The following is an 18,727-nucleotide window of genomic DNA, read 5'->3' on the forward strand; positions in this document are numbered from 1 at the left end:
GACTCAGAGAGCAGGCTGACAGCTCTGGAAGGTGAGGGGGTGGAAAGATCGAGCAAAAAAGAAAGGACTCATGGACATGGACAACAGTGTGGTGACTCTGGGGGTGAGCGGTGGGGCGAAAGGTGGAAGAAGGTATAAGGGGGATAAATGGTAACGGTAAAAAATACAATAAAAAATAAACTATTAAAAATAATGAAAGTCTGCCAAAAGTCTCTGTGGTTTCCTGCTTCAACAGTGCTTGAAGGGAACCCGGCGCCTGACCCCCATCCCTGCCAGCAGCCTAGATCCATCCTCCTACCACCTCCTCAAACCACCCTCGGACCACCCCAAGGCCCTCGCCACCACTCCAGTGCTGCAAAGCCATTTGTCCTCAGCTACCCATCATGATGCCCACATCCACCTGGCAGGTGCACCAGTACTATGAGGACTAGGATGCCTCCATCAACTGCCAGATCAACCTGGAGCTCTACACTTCTACATCTACCTGACCATGTCTTACTGCTTTGACCGTGATGATGTGGCTTTGAAGAACTTAGCCAAATATTTTCTTCACTAATCTTATGAGGAGAGGGAACATGCTGAGAAACTGATGAAGCTGCAGAACCAATGAGGTGGTTGAATCTTCCTTCCTTCAGGATATCAAGAAGCCAGACCATGATGACTGAGAGAATGGGCTGAATGCAATAGAGTGTAGATTACAATTGGAAAAAAGTGTGAATCAGTTACTACTGGACTTGCACAAACTGGCCACCAAAAAAAATGACCCTCATTTGTGTGACTTCATTGAGACTCACTACCTGGATGAGCAAGCGAAATCTATCAAAGAATTGGGTGACCACGTAATCAACTTGAACAGGTTGGGGACCCCTGAACCTGGCATGGCAGAGTATCTCCTTGACAAGCCCACTCTGGAGGACAGTAAAGAGAGCTAAGCCTTAGGGTGCCTTCCCACAGCCAAGGGAGTGACTTCCCTGGTCACCAAAGCAGTATGTGCATGTTGAAATGACCTTTACCTTTTGTATAACTTATCTACTCATGTCTTTGATTTGCACCATTCCTTCATATAAAGTAATTTGGTACCCCCTCATGAGATTTTTACAAATCAAAAAACAAAAGAGTAATAAACCTTTGAGCACACTGGAATAAGTAACAAAGTAACTTTCAAAAACAGAACCATGGAAAATAGCTGTGGAATGTGGGATACTAGGAAAAAACAATGGTTCTGGAGTCATGTCATCTAGATCCTGACCTATCCTTTCCATCACCTACTTTGTGCCTAAATTTCCTCATCTGAAAATAAAGCGGTTGAATTAGATAACCTGAAAAGTCATATTTCAGCACTAAAATAATCTATGATAATTTAAGCCATTAGGACCCTCAAAGGAAAAAAAAAAAAAAAAACAGTAAAAACCAGAACCATGCTTTATTTTCATATTTCCTTGAACATTCTGCATATGTTCAAGTCAGTATTTCCATATGCCCTTGTTTATTCATGCAAGGTATTTTCAGTTTTAAAGAAAAAAGGTTTCAGTACCAATGAGACCAGTAGGACACAGAATTCTTCCACACAAAAAAAACTTTTTCAACCAATCATAAAGATGTGCCTGGTTTAACATGCATCATATCCCTGATTTTAGGTCAAATATAACACATTTTGTTGTAGGAAAGGAGCTGGGTGACCTACTGTTCTTACCCTAACTTTAACCATTAAAGAATACTTAATGGGCTGGCTGCCTTAATCAGGGCTTAATCAGTGGCTAGTTTCATGCGGTAATGTTAGGTTTAGGAAGCATCTTCCCTTATTCTCTTATCTTACGAAATTAATAGACAATTTTCTCCAAGTCAATTAAAGATGCCCTTCTCTTTTTCTTCATTACAACATAGAGGATGCTACACATTTAAAAACCAACAGGGTTGGAGTTCCTATGGAAATCTCATTGGTTTGAGAAGCTGGCCAGAGTTTAAAGGGCATTTGACAATCACCTATATGTATTCTCTGTAATACTGAGAGGACAAAATATGGTGACAGGTTGGCTCTGACCTAAAAAACTCTGGAATTAGTAAGTCCTAGCTTGGAGATAAACGCCAAGAGATGAAGGAAACCAGTCTCACAAAAGAAGATGTCTAAAAATTTTGTTGAATTAATAAGTGATAATTACCATTAAAGAATCTTTATTACTATCAGGCACCATGCTAAACACTTTTTACATGCATTACTTCACAGAATCCTAAAATGTAAAGTACTATTTTCATACCCATTTCATAGATGAAATAACTGAGGCTCAGAGAGGAAGGTTATTTACTAAAATAACATAGCTTTAAGTGAAAAAGCCAAGATTTATATCCTTTTTTTTTTTAAACCATTACACTATGCCTTATACAAACAGAATACATACCCATCCCTCCCCTTGTCTGTTCTTGCCTTTCTTCACAAAATAATAAAATCAGAACAGAAATTGCTGAGCCCAGGGAGCAGGCATTAGAACAACAATTTCTGGAGTCTGTCAGTTAACCAAGCAATTATGATTTTACTATTTTCAACATAGTCTGTCTCATAAAAAGGAAGAAAGGAATATTGAGCACTATGCAAGAGACCTGTGTTATATATATTGTCCATTTAATCCTCAAAATATATTTATGAAATATTACTCTTATTTAACAAATAAGTTTCAGATTAAGTAATTTATCCAAAGTGATACAGACAATAAGTAGTCTAATTTTAAAGTATTAATATTACATTAGTTAAGTGGGGATTTCCATGGGGTTACTGAAAAAATTCTGACAGCATTTATGATTTCAACTCAAATTGAATTATACAACTTTGCAATGTCATTTTTACTCTTTGCTTATACTAGTTCATCATCTGAATATCTGTGCAGTTTACTCAGTGAGGCAACTTTGTAGCTATTATCTTAGTCTTTAAAATATGTATTAGTGTACAACAGTTCATTAATATATGTTTTTTAATTCTCATCCATGGATATGTTATTGATTTCAGAGAGAGCCCTGGCCAGGTGGCTCGGTTAGTTGGAACACTGTACCATACACCAAAAGGTTGCAGGTTCAATCCCTGGTCGGGGTGTTTAAAGGAGGCAACCGATTGATGTTTCTCTCTCCCTCTTTCTCTTTCTGCCCTTCCTCTCTCTGTAAAATCAATAGATATCTTTGGGTGAGGATTAGAAAAAAAAAAGATTGATGAGAGAGGAAAAAAGAAACATCGATGTGAGGCCTCCCATATGTGCCCTGACTGAGATCAAACCCACAACTCAGGTATGTGCCCTGACCAGGAATTGAACCTGTAACCTTTTGGTGTACTGGATGACACTCCAATCAACTGAGCCAACCAGGCAGAGCAACAGGTCATTAATACTAAACACCTGATATAATTAGCTATGTCTAAGATTATTGAAAGTGATAATATTCCATTTATTATGTCTAGGGTGGTGATTTTTACATATTTTTCAATCAACTTAGAACCTTGTCTCCAAACAGAATCTTCCATGAGAGACCAATATATAAAACAGATCAAAAGGGAAGCTTTTCTGGAGAAGCTGACGAGAGGTCCAGGGACCTGCCTACTTGGCCCTCCACTGTTCTTTAGGCTTTTTCTCACAAATACTCTCCCCTGGACTAGTTCCTCTCAGAAGTAAGGATTTTTGCCCTGATTAGAGCTTTGCAATATTAGTGCAAACTGTCTATTCTGAACATAATACAAGACTCACGAAGAAGCAAATATATTTTCAACAAATAAGACACAGGCTCTTCCTTAAATTGTTATTCATGGAATTATGTACAGTGAACACAAGCCTAGTCCATTATTTAGTGAAATACTCTTCCCCAAAGAAGATACCAGCCTGATGTTATCTATAAGGTCATCAGTACCAAACTCATCACTAAATTTACTCAAATCCTATCACCTTAATACAGTAATCCATTTACCCACACTGCTAAGAAACGAAGCATTTGGGAACACAGTACAGGTGTCCCTTGAACAACATGGGGGTTAGGGGTACCAACTGCCTGCAGTCAAAAATATACAAGTAACTTTGACTCCTCTAAAACTTAACTAGCCTCCTGTTGACTAGAAGCTTTACTGATAACATAAATAGTCAATTAACACATATTTATATGTTATATGTATTATATACAATATTCTTACAATAAACTACAGAAAACAAAATGTTAAGAAAATCATAAAGAAAGTACAAAGTATTTATTTAGAAGAACCCATATGAGTGGATCTGTGAAGTTAAAACCCATGTTGTTCAAGGGTCAACATATAAAGAATTAAAATTCTGAAGCTGTCAACAGGATACTCAGGGAAGTCACTAACTTACCATTTTAAGTTCTCAAATATAAAAATCACTTACCTTGTGGAGCAGTAAGAGTCAAAAGCTGTAATGCACAATAGGGACAAAAAGTGGTATTGGAATAAAAATTTGTTTTAAAAACCTGCCCTTTTCCTGGAGTAGAAAATAAACACACCTTTGCCAAGATGCGTGTTGATAGACATATATCTTGCAGTTCCAGTTAAACTTTTGTGTTCCCTATAAGGTATATGTTTTTTGGTTTCAGGGTCAATGTATTCCTTGGCCAGTCCAAAGTCTATAATGTGTATAACATGCTCTTTCTTATTGCCTTGCCGGCCAATCAGAAAGTTCTCTGGCTTAACATCTCGGTAAATGAGATTTTTTGAGTGCACATATTCCATTCGAGAAAGCTAAAAGAGAAAAAACAATAAAAGAAATAATCTAAAGAAGTTTATTGAAAAATACAGCAAAACATTTCCTTTATCAGCTCAAGGTTTTAACTACTGAAATGAAAATAAAACTCATTTCTTTTTTCCACCCAGAGTCATTTTACTCTTGTAGACCAGAAAATATCTTCTGGTAGTAATATTCATAACATACTTAATACACATAACAAACATCAAGATAAAAGAATGGGATAGTACAGTTCAGCTAAACCTCATAATGTTAAAATTTGCAAATGATAAATAGAATTAGGTGTTTTTATGCTATTTCAGAAAGTAAGCATTTAAGAGGCAAGAAGTATTTATTCCCAGACAGGATATCAAAATATGCTGGCAGCCTTTGAAGACAGGGCCACTGCCACATTCACCTCCTGCCCACATCTTACTCTCTGTTGAACAGGAGTACCCAACCCTGCTCTCTTAGTAGCAGAAATAAAGGCAATAAGACCCAGAGAAGTTAATACTGGACTGACATCACAGAACAAATTAGTAGCAAAGTTTAAGGGGCAGTTTGTATGTGAAAGTAAAAAGAGCCCAAAATAATAATCATAAAATTATTTCAAATTTCATTAAGTTTATGTCTATCTACACAGCTTTTCTACTTAGTAGAGAAAGGAAAACACAGATATTTGAATTTGGACTCAAAAAATAAAGCCAATTTTCCAACATTTGCAAGTTTTTGTTGTAAAGTGAAGGAAACCATCACTATCTCAGACCAATAAATATGCATTTGCATCCTTCCCTGAGGGGCTGACAAACGTCTCAAAGAAACTGTCTTAGCCCTGGTTGGTGTCACTCAGTGAATTGAGTGCTGGCCTACAAACCAAAAGGTCGCCAGTTTGATTCCCAGTTGGGGCACATGCTTCAGTTGCAGGCCAGGTCTCCAGTTGGGGGTGTGTGAGAGGCAGCCGATCTATGTCTCTCACACATCAACGTTTTTCTCCCTCTCTTCCTCCCTCCCTTCCCCTCTGTCTAAAAATAAAGAAATAAAATCATTAAAAAAAATAAAAGGAACTGTCTTAACTCCTCCTTAAACTGGTAATGGTGTATAATTTTGTAGGAGCTGAAAGAGCTACCTTTTCAGCTGTGTCAATCTCTGTGTGAACTGAAGGTCAGAGAACTAAGGCGGGTTCTTGGTCACACAATTTTGGAATCTGATTGTTAGGGCAGTGGGTTACATCTCCAGTCTCTTCTTAGATGTGACAGTAAGGGGAGAGGGAGGACATGACAAAACCTTACAGTCATGTGTTTAAAACCTATAAATAAAACACCTAAGAAATTATTTGCATTTGTACAACTTCATCTAATCATCCTTTTTCTCCTTAACCTAAATTATATGCTTCCATTTTAGATAAGGGCAGGGTATTGTTCTGAGGTACAAATTCTCAAAATAGAGCAAAGAGCAGATGCAATGTGACTTCTCTGGGTTAGCCCTTTTGGTCGCAGCCAGCTTCCTAGAATGCCATCAAGCCTGTGAGTTTGCATTAAATCACCTGATCACCTAAGTCACCAAAGGGGACAAAAGGCTGTGGGGGGCGGGTAAGGACCTGAATAGCCTTTCGCGGAACAGCAATGCCAACTTACCAACTGGATGGCTATCATTAACACGGTCTTCAAAGTAAACGTTCGGTCACAGAGGTCAAACAAGTCCTCCAAGCTAGGGCCGAGGAGCTCCAGCACCATGGCATTGTATTTCCCACATGGTCCAAAGTAATACACCTGTGGGAGACCTTCACCTGAAAGCAGAGGGGAAATGGGGTGCAGAATGAGGAACACAAAAACCAAAATATGAGATAGCTGCATCAGCACTCAGTAGATATAAAGAAAGCACATTTTTCTTCCTCTCTTTCTCCCTCCCTTCCCCTCTAAGAAAGATAGAAATAAAATCTAAAAAAAGAAAAAAAAAAAGGAAGGAAGGAAGGAAGAAAGAAAGAAAGAAAAATTACAATTTGTGAGTTTCCCATTTTCTTTCACAGTCCCTGTTGGAGAACTAAACTGAGCACAATAGCTTCAAAGGAAACTATAAAGGGTGGGAAAGGCTATGTCACTGCAAAATACATTCAAATAAGCAGTTATTTAATACCACAGTGGCAAAGGCATTTCCACTGCTACGTAAGACCAAGCATGGTCCCTGATACTAGATCATAGTGTAAACTATTCTTCCCCAAGGATGCCCAGAAGTGCACTATCATAATAGGTTCAAAAGATGGCTTGCTGAGCTCAAAGGCCAGGCTGACAGATCCTGTTCCATTAGCTGGTTTCATTTGCATTTCCTATGCTCACTGCCAAAGCCACATACGGAGCTGTCTGCGACTACTGCCCCAAGTACAAATCAAACTGAAGGGGTGAGGTCACAGAGGGTACAGCCTGGCCCTCTTCTCACAGGGAGACTCCATAGTTTCCTGTTTTCTACTGGCAGGAGCAAAGTCAACAGACAGGGTTTGATTACAGATAACTAATTATGAAAGAAAATGGGGGGAAAAAAAAGAAAGGCTGCTTTTTCCCCAGATTTGAAATTCATAGCTATAAGAAGCCAAAATCTAGACTTTTTAACTAAGTGGCAACTTGTGAATAAATTTCCTCCTTAAAGTGTATTGTAAATATGAGGTATTCAGTAAATATATGTTAGATAGCACCATGTGAAAAGTGATTATGAATAAGGCCTCAGAACATTTAAAAAATCTGTTAGAGCAGAAACTCTTCCATCTTACACATTTATGTATACCATGTTCTACAGTTGTATATGGTCACTACTGCTTGTTTTTGCCTACAAGATTTTAGACTATAAACTTCTCTCCATCTTCCTATCTCCTATTTTTACCGACAGAGGTGACTAGATCTGCTATGATCTGAATGTTTGTGTCCCCTCCCACAAATCCATGTTGAGACCTAATGCCCAATGTGATAGTTTTAAGAGGTGGGGCCTTTGGGAGGTGATTAGGTCATGAGGGCAGAACCATCAAGAATGAGGTTAGTGTGTTTATGAAAGAGACACCTCCACCCCAGCTTTCACCAAGTGAGAATACGGCAGGAGGTCAGCAGTCTGCAACACAGAAGAGGGCCTTCACCAGAACCTAACCAACCATGTTGGCACCCTCATCTTGAACTTCCAGCTTCCGAAACTGTGAGAAATAAATTTCTGTGTTTATAAGCCATCTAATATGTGTGATATTTTGATACAATAGCCCAAATGAATTAAGACAATATCTACTACTTAAAACTTTAACCCACATACAGATGGTCCATACAGATATGAAAAAATGGTCAACACCATAAGCCATCAGAGATGTAAATTAAAACCACGAGATGCCACCTCACACCTGCCAAAATAGCCATCATTAATAAATCAACAAACAACTAGTGCTGGTGAGGATGTGGAGAAAAGGGAATCCTAGTGCACTGCTGGTGGGAATGTAGACTAGTGCAGCCACTACGGAAAACAGTATGGAATTTCCTCAAAAAATTAAAAACGGAACTGCCTTTTGACCCAGCAATTCCACTGCTGGGAAAATATCCTAAGAATCCCAAAACACCAATTCAATAGAATATATGCACCCTCATGTTCATAGCAGCACTAATTACAACAGCCAAGTGCTGCAAATAGCCTAAGTGTCCATCAGTAGGTGGGTGGATAAAAAACAAACTGTGGTACATTTATGCAATGGAGTACCATGCAGCAGAAAGAAAGAAGTTCTACCTTTTGTGACAGCATGGATGGAAGTGGAGACTATTATGCTAAGTGAAATAAGCCAGTTGGTGAAAGACAGATACGATATGACCTCACCTATAAGTGGAATCTAATGAACAAAATAAACTAACGAGCAAAACAGAACCAGAGGCATGAAAACATGGAACAGATTGACAGCTGTAAGAGAGGAGTGGGGTGGGGTGGGTGGGGACTGGTTGAAAGAAGGTGAAGGGCTTAGTGGCTTAGTCAAAGAATATATATGTATGACCCAAGGACATGGACAATGGAGTGGTGATTGACCGTGGGAGTTGGGGATGGGCTAGGTGTAGAGGAGCAAAGGGGGAAAATTGGGACAACTATAATAGCATTAACAATAAAACATTTAAATTAAAAAAACAAAACAAAAATAACTTTAACCTACTGTGCCCATCATTCTCTCCAGGATACGTCTTATATATTTAAAGTTAGGACAATTCATTGCTTGATATGTGTGTTTAAATATTTCATGCACTAGTCTATCTTGTTCCATCTAAATACTAAACAATTTGAGTGTTTTAACAAGTTTACTCCTGGCTTAGATCATATAGTATACCCCACTCCTGCTAGCTCCATAAACTTCCATTCAATTGTCCTTGTGGTCATTTTGATTCTCCCTATCTCCAAAAGGAAACAGGATTTAATTTGAAACGTCTTTCTCCCTGTTGTTTTGAAGAACTCATTCTTCAGTTTATTTAAAATTTCTAAAACCTAACAGCTATTCCCAATGAATCCTGCTGAGAAATCTAAAGGGAACACTATCATGAAGATTTATTGCTTTTATTTTATTTTCTGGCACACCACCAACTGGGGACCTGGCCCACAATCCAGGCATGTGTCTTGACTGGGAATTGAACCTGTGACCCTCTGGTTCGCAGTCTGGCACTCAATCCACTGAGTTACACCAGCCAGGAAGATTTATTGCTTTTATTAACATGATAGTTTGGGGATCTTTTAAGTTTAAGTTTATACTCTAAATAGTTTTTTATGTCACTGAAATTTGATTTTCCTACCCTGGCTGGTGTGGCTCAGCGGATTCAGTGATGGCCTGAGAATTGAAAAGTCACCGGTTTGATTCCCAGTCAGAGCACATGGCTGGGTTGTGGGCCAGGTCCCCAGTTGGGGCATGTGAGAAGCAACCAATCGATGTATCTCTCACTCATGTTTCTCTCCCTCTTCTTCTCCCTTCCTTCCCCTCTCTCTAAAAGTAAATAAATAACATCTTTAAGAAAATTGGTTTTCCTAATATAAGTATTTCTTCAAAACAGGTTGTAACAGATCTTCTTTCTTAACAACAGAACTAATTAAAGTGAATGGCAACCTTCCCAGTTATATCTTTCCAGCCTCTCTTAATAATAGGAATGACCAGAGATGGAAACAGAGATTATTGAATGCTGAAAAACAATTTAAAAAAATATTGTTGAGTGAAGTGGTTCTAGAAAAGCTCTTTTAAGGGAGATGACTTGAGTTGGAGCTATGTCCCTTTGATGACGGCTGAAGTTCCAGAAGCCATCTAGAACTATCAGACACTTTGAGGATGTAAGTTAGTGCCAAGAATGGATGGGAAAAGAAGAGAGAAAAACCCGAATCCCTGATGGCTGTAAAGTAACCATACCAGTGTTGAAATTCCCTTCCCTCTGGACTTTTTAAATGCAAACGAAAAATCAATCTCTGCACCTTGAATGAATTACTGTTCGTTAGATTTTTTATAGGCAAATTTAATCGTAACTAACAAGCGTATTATTCCTTTAGTTGGTTAAACTGCATATCTGGGCACAATATCCTCCTTCTTAAGTACAAGGTAAAAGTCAGGCCTGCTTAGAAATAAAATACTGGCATTATTTCCTAGACTTGTTGCCAATACTTAAGGATTAGTTTAAATGAGATAAATGTTCTTCTTATTCCTCACAATCTTTAATACCAAATCTAGGCATCTCTTGTCAGAAATGTCCATGTTTACAAAGAAATCACAAAAGCATTCTGAGTGATGGTTAAAATTTCTGTGACTCCTGCCCAGTAATTTCAAAGATGTGTGAAGTTCCTGTTGGCTACATTACTGTTTCTTTTATTAAATACCCCGAGGCATCACAATACCCTGGCAGGCTTTTGTATGCTCAAGACAATTTCTAGATTACTGAGGGGCTTTGAAGCTTTTCTCAAAGATGCACTATGTCCCAGTACTAGCATAGGAAGAGTTCAAGTCCAAGTATTGATTGGATCTAGTCTTTGTAAAGCCATAGAACCAGTATGAATGAAAGTTGCTTCCATGTTATATAGAATATGTGTGGTACAAGTTCAAATATAAGCTGGTAGTGGTACTCAACTGGAAGTGTGTCTCTTAGAAACACCTCTAAAACTTTAAAAAACAGATACAGTGACTTCATTTCAAACCTACTAAAACAGAAGCACACCTCCACAGGGGATTTTGAAGTGCAACGTTGGCTGGAAAACTCTTTATCTAGAGGGTAAAAATAAAGGGCATTGCTTTGTTTTATGACTAATACACTATGAATACTCAGAAACCACTGACAGACCAGTTTCTTTCACAGGTTCTTTCACATCAGAACAATTAGACTCAATACCTTATGAAGAAAATCATTTTAAGGCTATTTAAAAGACTTGTTTAGTTTCTTAAATATAGAAAATGTACTGCTGAGTATAAAAGTCTCTTTGGGAGACATAGCCATAATTTATTAGAACTACTTGTACAGAAAGACGCCCACGCAAGTTCCATTTATGTGCCTAGTTTCTTGCATGACTTCCCATAAAGTGGCCAATGCTGATGGTGAAACACAGATGTAGGCTACTATGAAAGTCTGTTTCTTTGGTCAGAGATTATCGCACAGCAATTATTTATCACCTGGGGCTGCATTTAAATGAGAACTCTTGTATTTTATATTTTATTCTTCTTTTGCAGAGCCACCTCTAATTCACTGCTTAATAAAATGTTAATTCATCAACATTATGCTGTGAAATCCTTTAATAAGATTGGGTATGAGGACAAAGACTTAAATACACCACAAACTATACATGTGGTAAACAAGGTACTTCCTATAAATAATTATGAGGCAATAAAAATGAAGTGAAAGAGGTAGGCAAGGTAGATATATACTGAATTCTTCAATCCATGGTATTTTGGAAACCAAGTTAGTTTTATAATCTCTCATCTATTCTGGAAATAAAGCACTAATAAGTTCTTCCTTCAAAATTAAAGAAACGAATTCTGAATTTTCCTATTCTGAAAGACTTACAATAGATTTCACTGTACTTTCTTTAGCCATAGGTTAAATTGCTTATAAACCAAAACAGCATGTTATATCTTGTATATTTTTGCAGGGTACTATGAAACAGTTTTCCATCCATCAGTAACATATTATAATCCTGCTGACATATGGCTCACACATATATCAGGCTGCATAAAACAGGAAGTGAGGTGTACAACACTACAGCCAATATTCACTCTGTCATAAATTTAACTTCGGTTAAGCACACCAAATCAAGGATAATGGCTTCTTTATCATCTAAGCTGTTACCTAAAAAGATTCCATAATGCATTTTGAACAGTAACTACTCTAAGTAGAGATATTTTTAAATGCACATCAGGCTGAGAACTGAAATAGAACCACATTGAAGCTTTTGGTAATTTGATCACATTATTACCTAATAATTAGCCTTTCATCTTTTTGAAAAACTAAATTACCTACCTGTGAAGCAATTTCAAAGTCCCACACCTACATTAATAGCTGGATGTTAAAAAAAACAACAACTTCTATATTAATATTCTATGAAAAAATAAGCTTATGTTGGTAATAACTGTCTTCTAAAGTCAGGAATGGAGAAAACCTCCTTGGCAATTTCTTTCTAGTTTGTTTTTTAATTTTTAAAGAAAGGATAGTTTTTCTCCAAAATTAAACTATCCTTGGTCCCATCGATGGTAGTGGCTTCCAGCACAACTACTCAATGTTCTTTATTGTTTAAGAGAATCCAGGAATTGTCATCAATAACATTAAACAAATCCACTTAACAAGAAAGCAGATAAAACAGGATGATATTCCACAGGAAGAAGTGAAAGTGGAAAATGAAAGCATAGCCTTTACAACTCAGGAAATAACTCTATTAAAACAAGGCATTATTACAAAGATATGAAACAATACATGTGTTTCTCTTTTAAGAAAAGAATCCCTCTCATTTTTCTGACTCTGAAAAATGCCTCTTTACAATATGAACCAGTTCAACATCTGAATCTACTCAAAATGTTGATTTAATAAAAAGAACAGCTACACCCAGAATTAAGAAATCAGGATTACTTTGTGTGTCCTACAATGAAAAATGTTTTATATTCATCTTGTTCATAGGCCTCTTGGGAACTGTAATATCGCTAGACATATGCTGCTAACAGGAGCTCAAACTTGAATGCGGGCAAGCAGGCGGGGGCGAGGGGGGGGACAGACAAGGTGAGGACAGGCAGTGAGCCACAGAAACTGCGCTTTTACCATTTCTCTATTACACACACACAACTTCCAAGGCCTTGAATCTTAAAGTTCGAAGTTTTATTTATCCAAAGGAGTCAGGAAAGAAAGCCCAAGACAGGAAGATGGATTCCTTCTGTAGCAGATAGCACCTAAGATAAAAACCATTTAAAAAGTATTATATTTTGGGTGTTGGGGGTAGGGGATTCTTTCTGTGTCCAAAAAGACTAACTCGGTTCAGAACTGGTAAATTTAAGGGATAATAACCCAGTGTCTGAAAATTTCCCACTTTACTTAGAATTGTAGTTCCTGTGATTTAAGTTATGAAGACGGAATTTTTTTTACCCTCATACTAGGACACTTTTTTTTTCATTGCTTTTAAAGAGAGAGGAAAGAGAGAGGGAGAGGGAGAGAAGGTGAGAGAGAGAGAAAGAAACATTTATGTGAATTAGAAACCTCGATCAGTTGCCTCCCATCTGTGCCCCAACAGGGGATCAAACCTGCAGCCTTTCAGTCCACAGAACAATGCTCCAACCAACTGAGCCACACTGGCCAGAGCAAAAAGACAAAATTTTAAAAGCCAAAAAGGGATGCCGAATTCCTCTTAACACATATCTGAACAATAACTAAAAGTTCAAAATTCTAGTAAGCATTTAGAAGGAATGAGAAGAAAAATAAAAGAAGTTACTCAAAGTACAGTGAACCCCTTCCTGACTATCCTACTCCACTCCCATTACACTTCCTGCGTCCATGTGGCTAACTTCCTTACTGCTGGAAGACTGTTTTAAGGTAGTGACTACTAAGTGTTAATGACGTTTGTATGTCAGTGCTTAGCGCTAGTCCAAGCACATGGTAGATAAGGGTGGAATAAGTACTAAGCAAGTAAATGCAGCTCACTGAAACACCACTTGAATTTTCTATTTGGGCTGCACAAATCTCGCCTCAAAATGCTAAATACACATATATACAGAGCAAAACAAATTAATCAGGTTTTGTTTATTTTTAGAGAGAAGAGGAGGGAGGCAGAAAGGGAGAAAGACATCGATGAGTGAGAGAAACATCTATCAGCTTCCTCTTGCATGCCCCCAATTGAGGACATGGCCCACAACCCAGGCAAGTGTCCTGACTGGGAATTACACTGGTGACCTTTTGGTTTGCGGAATGATGCCCAACCCATGGAGCCCCATTAGTCAGGGCAAATTAATAATCAGATTTTAAATGTGCAGGGAATGCTAACACAACTAATATTTCTGAGTAGTTCTTGTTTGAATTCTATGGGAATGATTAATGCATAGTTGTAGTTCTACACTGACTTTCTTCTGTGTATTTTGTAGGTGAACTATGTAAAATTACTTATATTAATAGCAACGAAAGCTACCCACAAACAAATATAAATGTGTAAATGTGTTCCCCTCTCTGAAAAAACTACATGCCCTTCTGAATAGATGAAATGACCAATAAAATTAGTCACCTAAGTTGTCTAATGTGCACAGGAAGTCTGATGACATCTTCCTGCCTCTTTCTTCTCCCACTCCATTTATAGGCAAATTCTTTATTTTGGTTTTGGATAACTTGGAATTATGTTTTTCTTAACATAAGTAGCCCTTTTCCATCCTGTGAAGAAAAAAGGGGAACTACTAATAGTAACTCCATTTCACGTAGGAGATAGAGGCCATGAGAGATGCTGTGTGACCTTTCCTAGGTAACAGGGTTGCCCAAGTAAACATAACCAGATCTCCCGACTGCAGATTCACTGCTCTCTTCTTTAGTAGCTGCCTACATTCTCTGCTCTTTTGTCCCCTTTCATTCATGTGATTGCCAACGTTATTCTCTGTGCTCCATATCCTACCTCTTCCAAGCCATGTGCTTTTTTAGTTAACATTTACTTTTTCTAGCAATTATCTTGTCACTCTTCCAGGATATAAATCCCCTGCCCCTGCTACCCAGGCAGCTTAATCTGTTTTATCTACCCCTTGGTTCCCATTATTTTTATATCAGCTCCATACATACTATCTTATCAACTTTCCTATCATATGTCCATCTCTCTGTAGTTCTTGAGTTCTGCCAATTCCAGTCCCTGGTCCAGAATAGGGGCCACCCGGGGCAATACATTTTTATATTACGAAAGTGATATATACCCATTTCAAACCAGTGTAACAGCAAACTAAAAGCAGTACAGAAATATATGAAGAAAAAGCACACACATCCATGATGGATAATACACAATATGCATAATTAAGAATACTTTTCTGCAATTTCATTTTTTTAAAAATTCTCACCTGAGGATACATTTATTGATTCCAGAGAGGGAGAGAGAAAGAGACATTGATCGGCTGCCTCCCATATGCACTCTGACAGGGAACTGAACTTGCAACTTACACAGGTGCCTTGACTGGGAATCAAACTTGTGACCTTTCTATTTACAAGACAATGCTCCCACCAAATGAGCCACATTGGCCAGGGTGCAATTTCATTCTAAGGTTAATATTATATAGTGGACATTTTTTCTTGTCAACACATAGATATACCTCATTCGTTTTAATAGCTATTTAATGTCCCACTCTATGATGAATCATATTTGTATATATTTTTTCCCTGTACTGGTGGACATTTAGGTTGTATCCATATACTTGTTATCACAAATAGACATTATAGTGAATAACTACTGCTTTTGCCTGGCCTGCATTCTTTTCTTCCATCTTCTGATAACAACAGCTTACTCTTCCAGTGCAAAAGCACCATTTCCTCAATGCTACTTTCATGTGGTTAAAGCAGGGTCAACCCATTTCCCACTGTCGCCCCAAGGATATGACTCAAGCTGGGCTACTCAAGAGTATTCCATCCTCCTGCCTTGGGAAACTGGATCAAGGATGGATGCTTGAGCCATGTCAGTACAATGACAGTAAACTCTAGGATTTCTGTGGAACTTCAGAGGAGCAGCATCTGCCCCCAGCCCCGTAACTGCTAAACTGCAAGGACCTGCCAGGACTACTACATGAGAACAGCTAGGCTACCTGTCTGAGAATGAAACTAACACAGGGAAAGCAGAGCTGTGAGCAACAGAGAGGTGACCAATATACCACATAACCTGAGGACCAAGGAGAGTGTTGATCCTGGATCTAGCTGGCCTGAGGTGAGACTATCCCTGGACTTCTCAGTTCTGTTAGCCATGAAATTCTTTCCCTACCCATCCTCTCTCTTAAGTGAGCTTGAACTCTATCATTTGAAAATGAAAGTGTTGAGACAAATGTGCATACAATACTGCAAAAAATCCTTGTGCCCATATTTTGCGCAAGAATGCAAATGTATTTACATATATCCCTTGAAGAGAAAATGCTGAGTCAAAAGGCATGCAGGAGCATTTAAAAGTTCTTTCCAGCCCTGGCTGGTGTGGCTCAGTGGACTGGGCACTGGCCTGCAAATCAAAGGGTCATCGGTTCGAATACCAGTCAGGGCACATGCCTGGGTTGCGGGCTGGGTCCCCAGTTGGGAGGGCGTGAGAGGCAACTACATATTGATGTTTCTCTCCTTCTCTTTCTCCCTCGCTTCCCCTCTCTCTAAAAATAAATAAATTAAAAAAAAAAAATCTTTCTGAACCTGCCTTAATCCATTATGTCCAAAGCCCCAGCACGAAGTTATCTCCTAAGCTTTTGGAGGATATCTTCTAGTTTTTTATCCAAATTATCATTGATATTTCAAAGTCAGGAGAATCCTTCCTATCCCATTATTTGTTCAATCCTACAATTAGAAAATTTCACTCAAAGAATACTCCTATCACAAAAGTCTATTGACTATCAACTGTTTTACAGTTCATGAAATATTTTTATATAGATTCCACCATTTAAAACAAGTACATATAGGTATTGATCTGAAGTGATTGGCTTATGTCATAGAATGAGTAGTATAGTCAAGACCTAAAACCCTGACTTTTGCCTCCAAGTCTCAGAGTTTTTTGTTTTTTGTTTTTGTATCACATATACCTTTCTATGCCCTAAATTCAAGGACGTTCAGAGTGACAGCAAGTACTACAGGGTCACATTACCCTGATAGGAGATTAAATGATTTTATAAAGATTCCGTAAAACACAATCTGTATATGAACCTAACAGACCATCACAACATATTGATAATGTCAAAAGATTATCAACTCAAATAAATAAAGAGTAATATTTCCCTTAGAAGAGCACTGGTAACATTAAATCAGGAGTGCATTAGTGGTATTTCTCTAATACAACTATCAAGGAATCAACTGTCAAATGAAGCCTAATAAATTAATCATTTAGGAATTCAGAAGGGAACTTGGCATATGCTTAAATTAATACACAAAGTATAAAAAGTAGATAAGCATATGTTTTCATTAATTTTGGGCCCATTTAACAAATTGTTCCCAGAAGTGTCCTGAGAAAAAACAAAACCAACTAAGGCACACAGTCTAATCACGGCACAGAAGTAGAATGTCCTTTATTACTGAACTCTCTCAATATTGTACTGCTCCTCCTTAAGCATCAAAATAGCCCTGGGAGAGTAAAGTACCAAGTATCACCCTCATTTTCTGAATAGGGAAAGTAGAGGTTAAGTGGCTTGCCACAGAATAACACCCAGTCAACGGAACAGATGCTACAGCCTGCCATTTATTTCTCACTTGAGCCTTCACCCAAATCTCTCCCCAGTCAGAACAGATGTGACCTGATGGAACATTCAAGATGACCTTATAATTCTGATCACTGAGCAGGCATGCAGACTTGCAAGGAAGCAAAGTAAACTCATTTACCATACCAATTTTCAGTTAGTCTGAGGGGTAAGAACTATAATGTCCCTGCATCCCACTTCCAAATTCAATTAAGTTCAAAGCGTCTGGTGGCCAGTTTCTCCATTCATCAAACATCACAGGAGAGAATGGAGTGCTATGGTAACAATAAAAGAGGGCATCTAACCTTGACTGAAGGAGCTGGAGAAAGCTTCACAGAACAGGGGTCAGAGGCTAACTCCTGAAGGATGATTAAGAGCTGATTAGGCAGGAGGGGAGAGAGCATATTTTCAGGCTGAGGGAGCAGCAAGTATACAGGGAGCTAAAAACACAGAGGCAAAAGCAGGGTAACAGTTCTCTAAAATTGAAAAAATGAAGACTATTTTGCTCTCAACTGGAGTTTCTTTTCATTCTGAACCACTAGTTGGTTAAGTAAATGTCTAAAAAATATGGCAGAGGTCATTACTAGAGTTGCAAAGGCAAAGATATCTGAGTAAATAAAAAGATCAGAAGAACAAAAAAAGAGAAGGTACTGAGTATTATATACCCATATTGCCTTAATGCATCTTTAATAATAGTTTCACAGGAAGTGTTTTCTTCTAAGCACACACTAGGGACTCACTATTGCATTATAGCAGGCAGCACTGTCTAACATAAACATAATGCAAGCCACGAATGAGAACCATGAATTTAATTTTAAGTTTTCTATGAGTTAATTTTTAAACTAATAGGGAGAGAGAGAGAGAGAGAGAGAAATACTGATGTGAGAGAGAAACATCAATCAGTTGCCCCCCATAAACATCCTGACCAAAGATTGAATCCACAACTTAGGTATGTGCCAGGACCAGGAATTGAACCTGCAACCTTTCAGTGCATTAGACAATGCTCTAATCAACAGGGCCACCTGGCCAGGGCTAGAAGCCAAATTTTAAAAGTAAAAAGAAATAGGTGAAATTAAGTTTAATAATATATTTTATTTAACTCATATCATCACCTCAACATGTAATTAATTTAAAATTATTGAGATATTTTACA

The 18,727-nt window shown here is 38.1% G+C and overlaps 1 protein-coding gene across 1 annotated transcript in view; it reads right to left on the reverse strand.

The window, feature by feature from the left end:
* CSNK1G1 (casein kinase 1 gamma 1) overlaps positions 1-18,727 on the reverse strand; it is a 130,288-nt gene that overhangs the window by 34,402 nt on the left and 77,159 nt on the right. Inside the window, exons 5-6 of the mRNA XM_090270753.1 lie at positions 6,338-6,489; positions 4,486-4,720 (exon numbers count right to left, since the gene is read on the reverse strand). Of these exons, the coding sequence (XP_090126879.1) occupies positions 4,486-4,720; positions 6,338-6,489 (387 nt within the window). The remainder of the gene's footprint in view (positions 1-4,485; positions 4,721-6,337; positions 6,490-18,727) is intronic.

This window comes from Furipterus horrens, unplaced genomic scaffold (genome assembly GCF_987537825.1).
Source record: "Furipterus horrens unplaced genomic scaffold, mFurHor1.1.pri manual_scaffold_3, whole genome shotgun sequence".
Lineage (NCBI taxonomy): Eukaryota > Metazoa > Chordata > Mammalia > Chiroptera > Furipteridae > Furipterus > Furipterus horrens.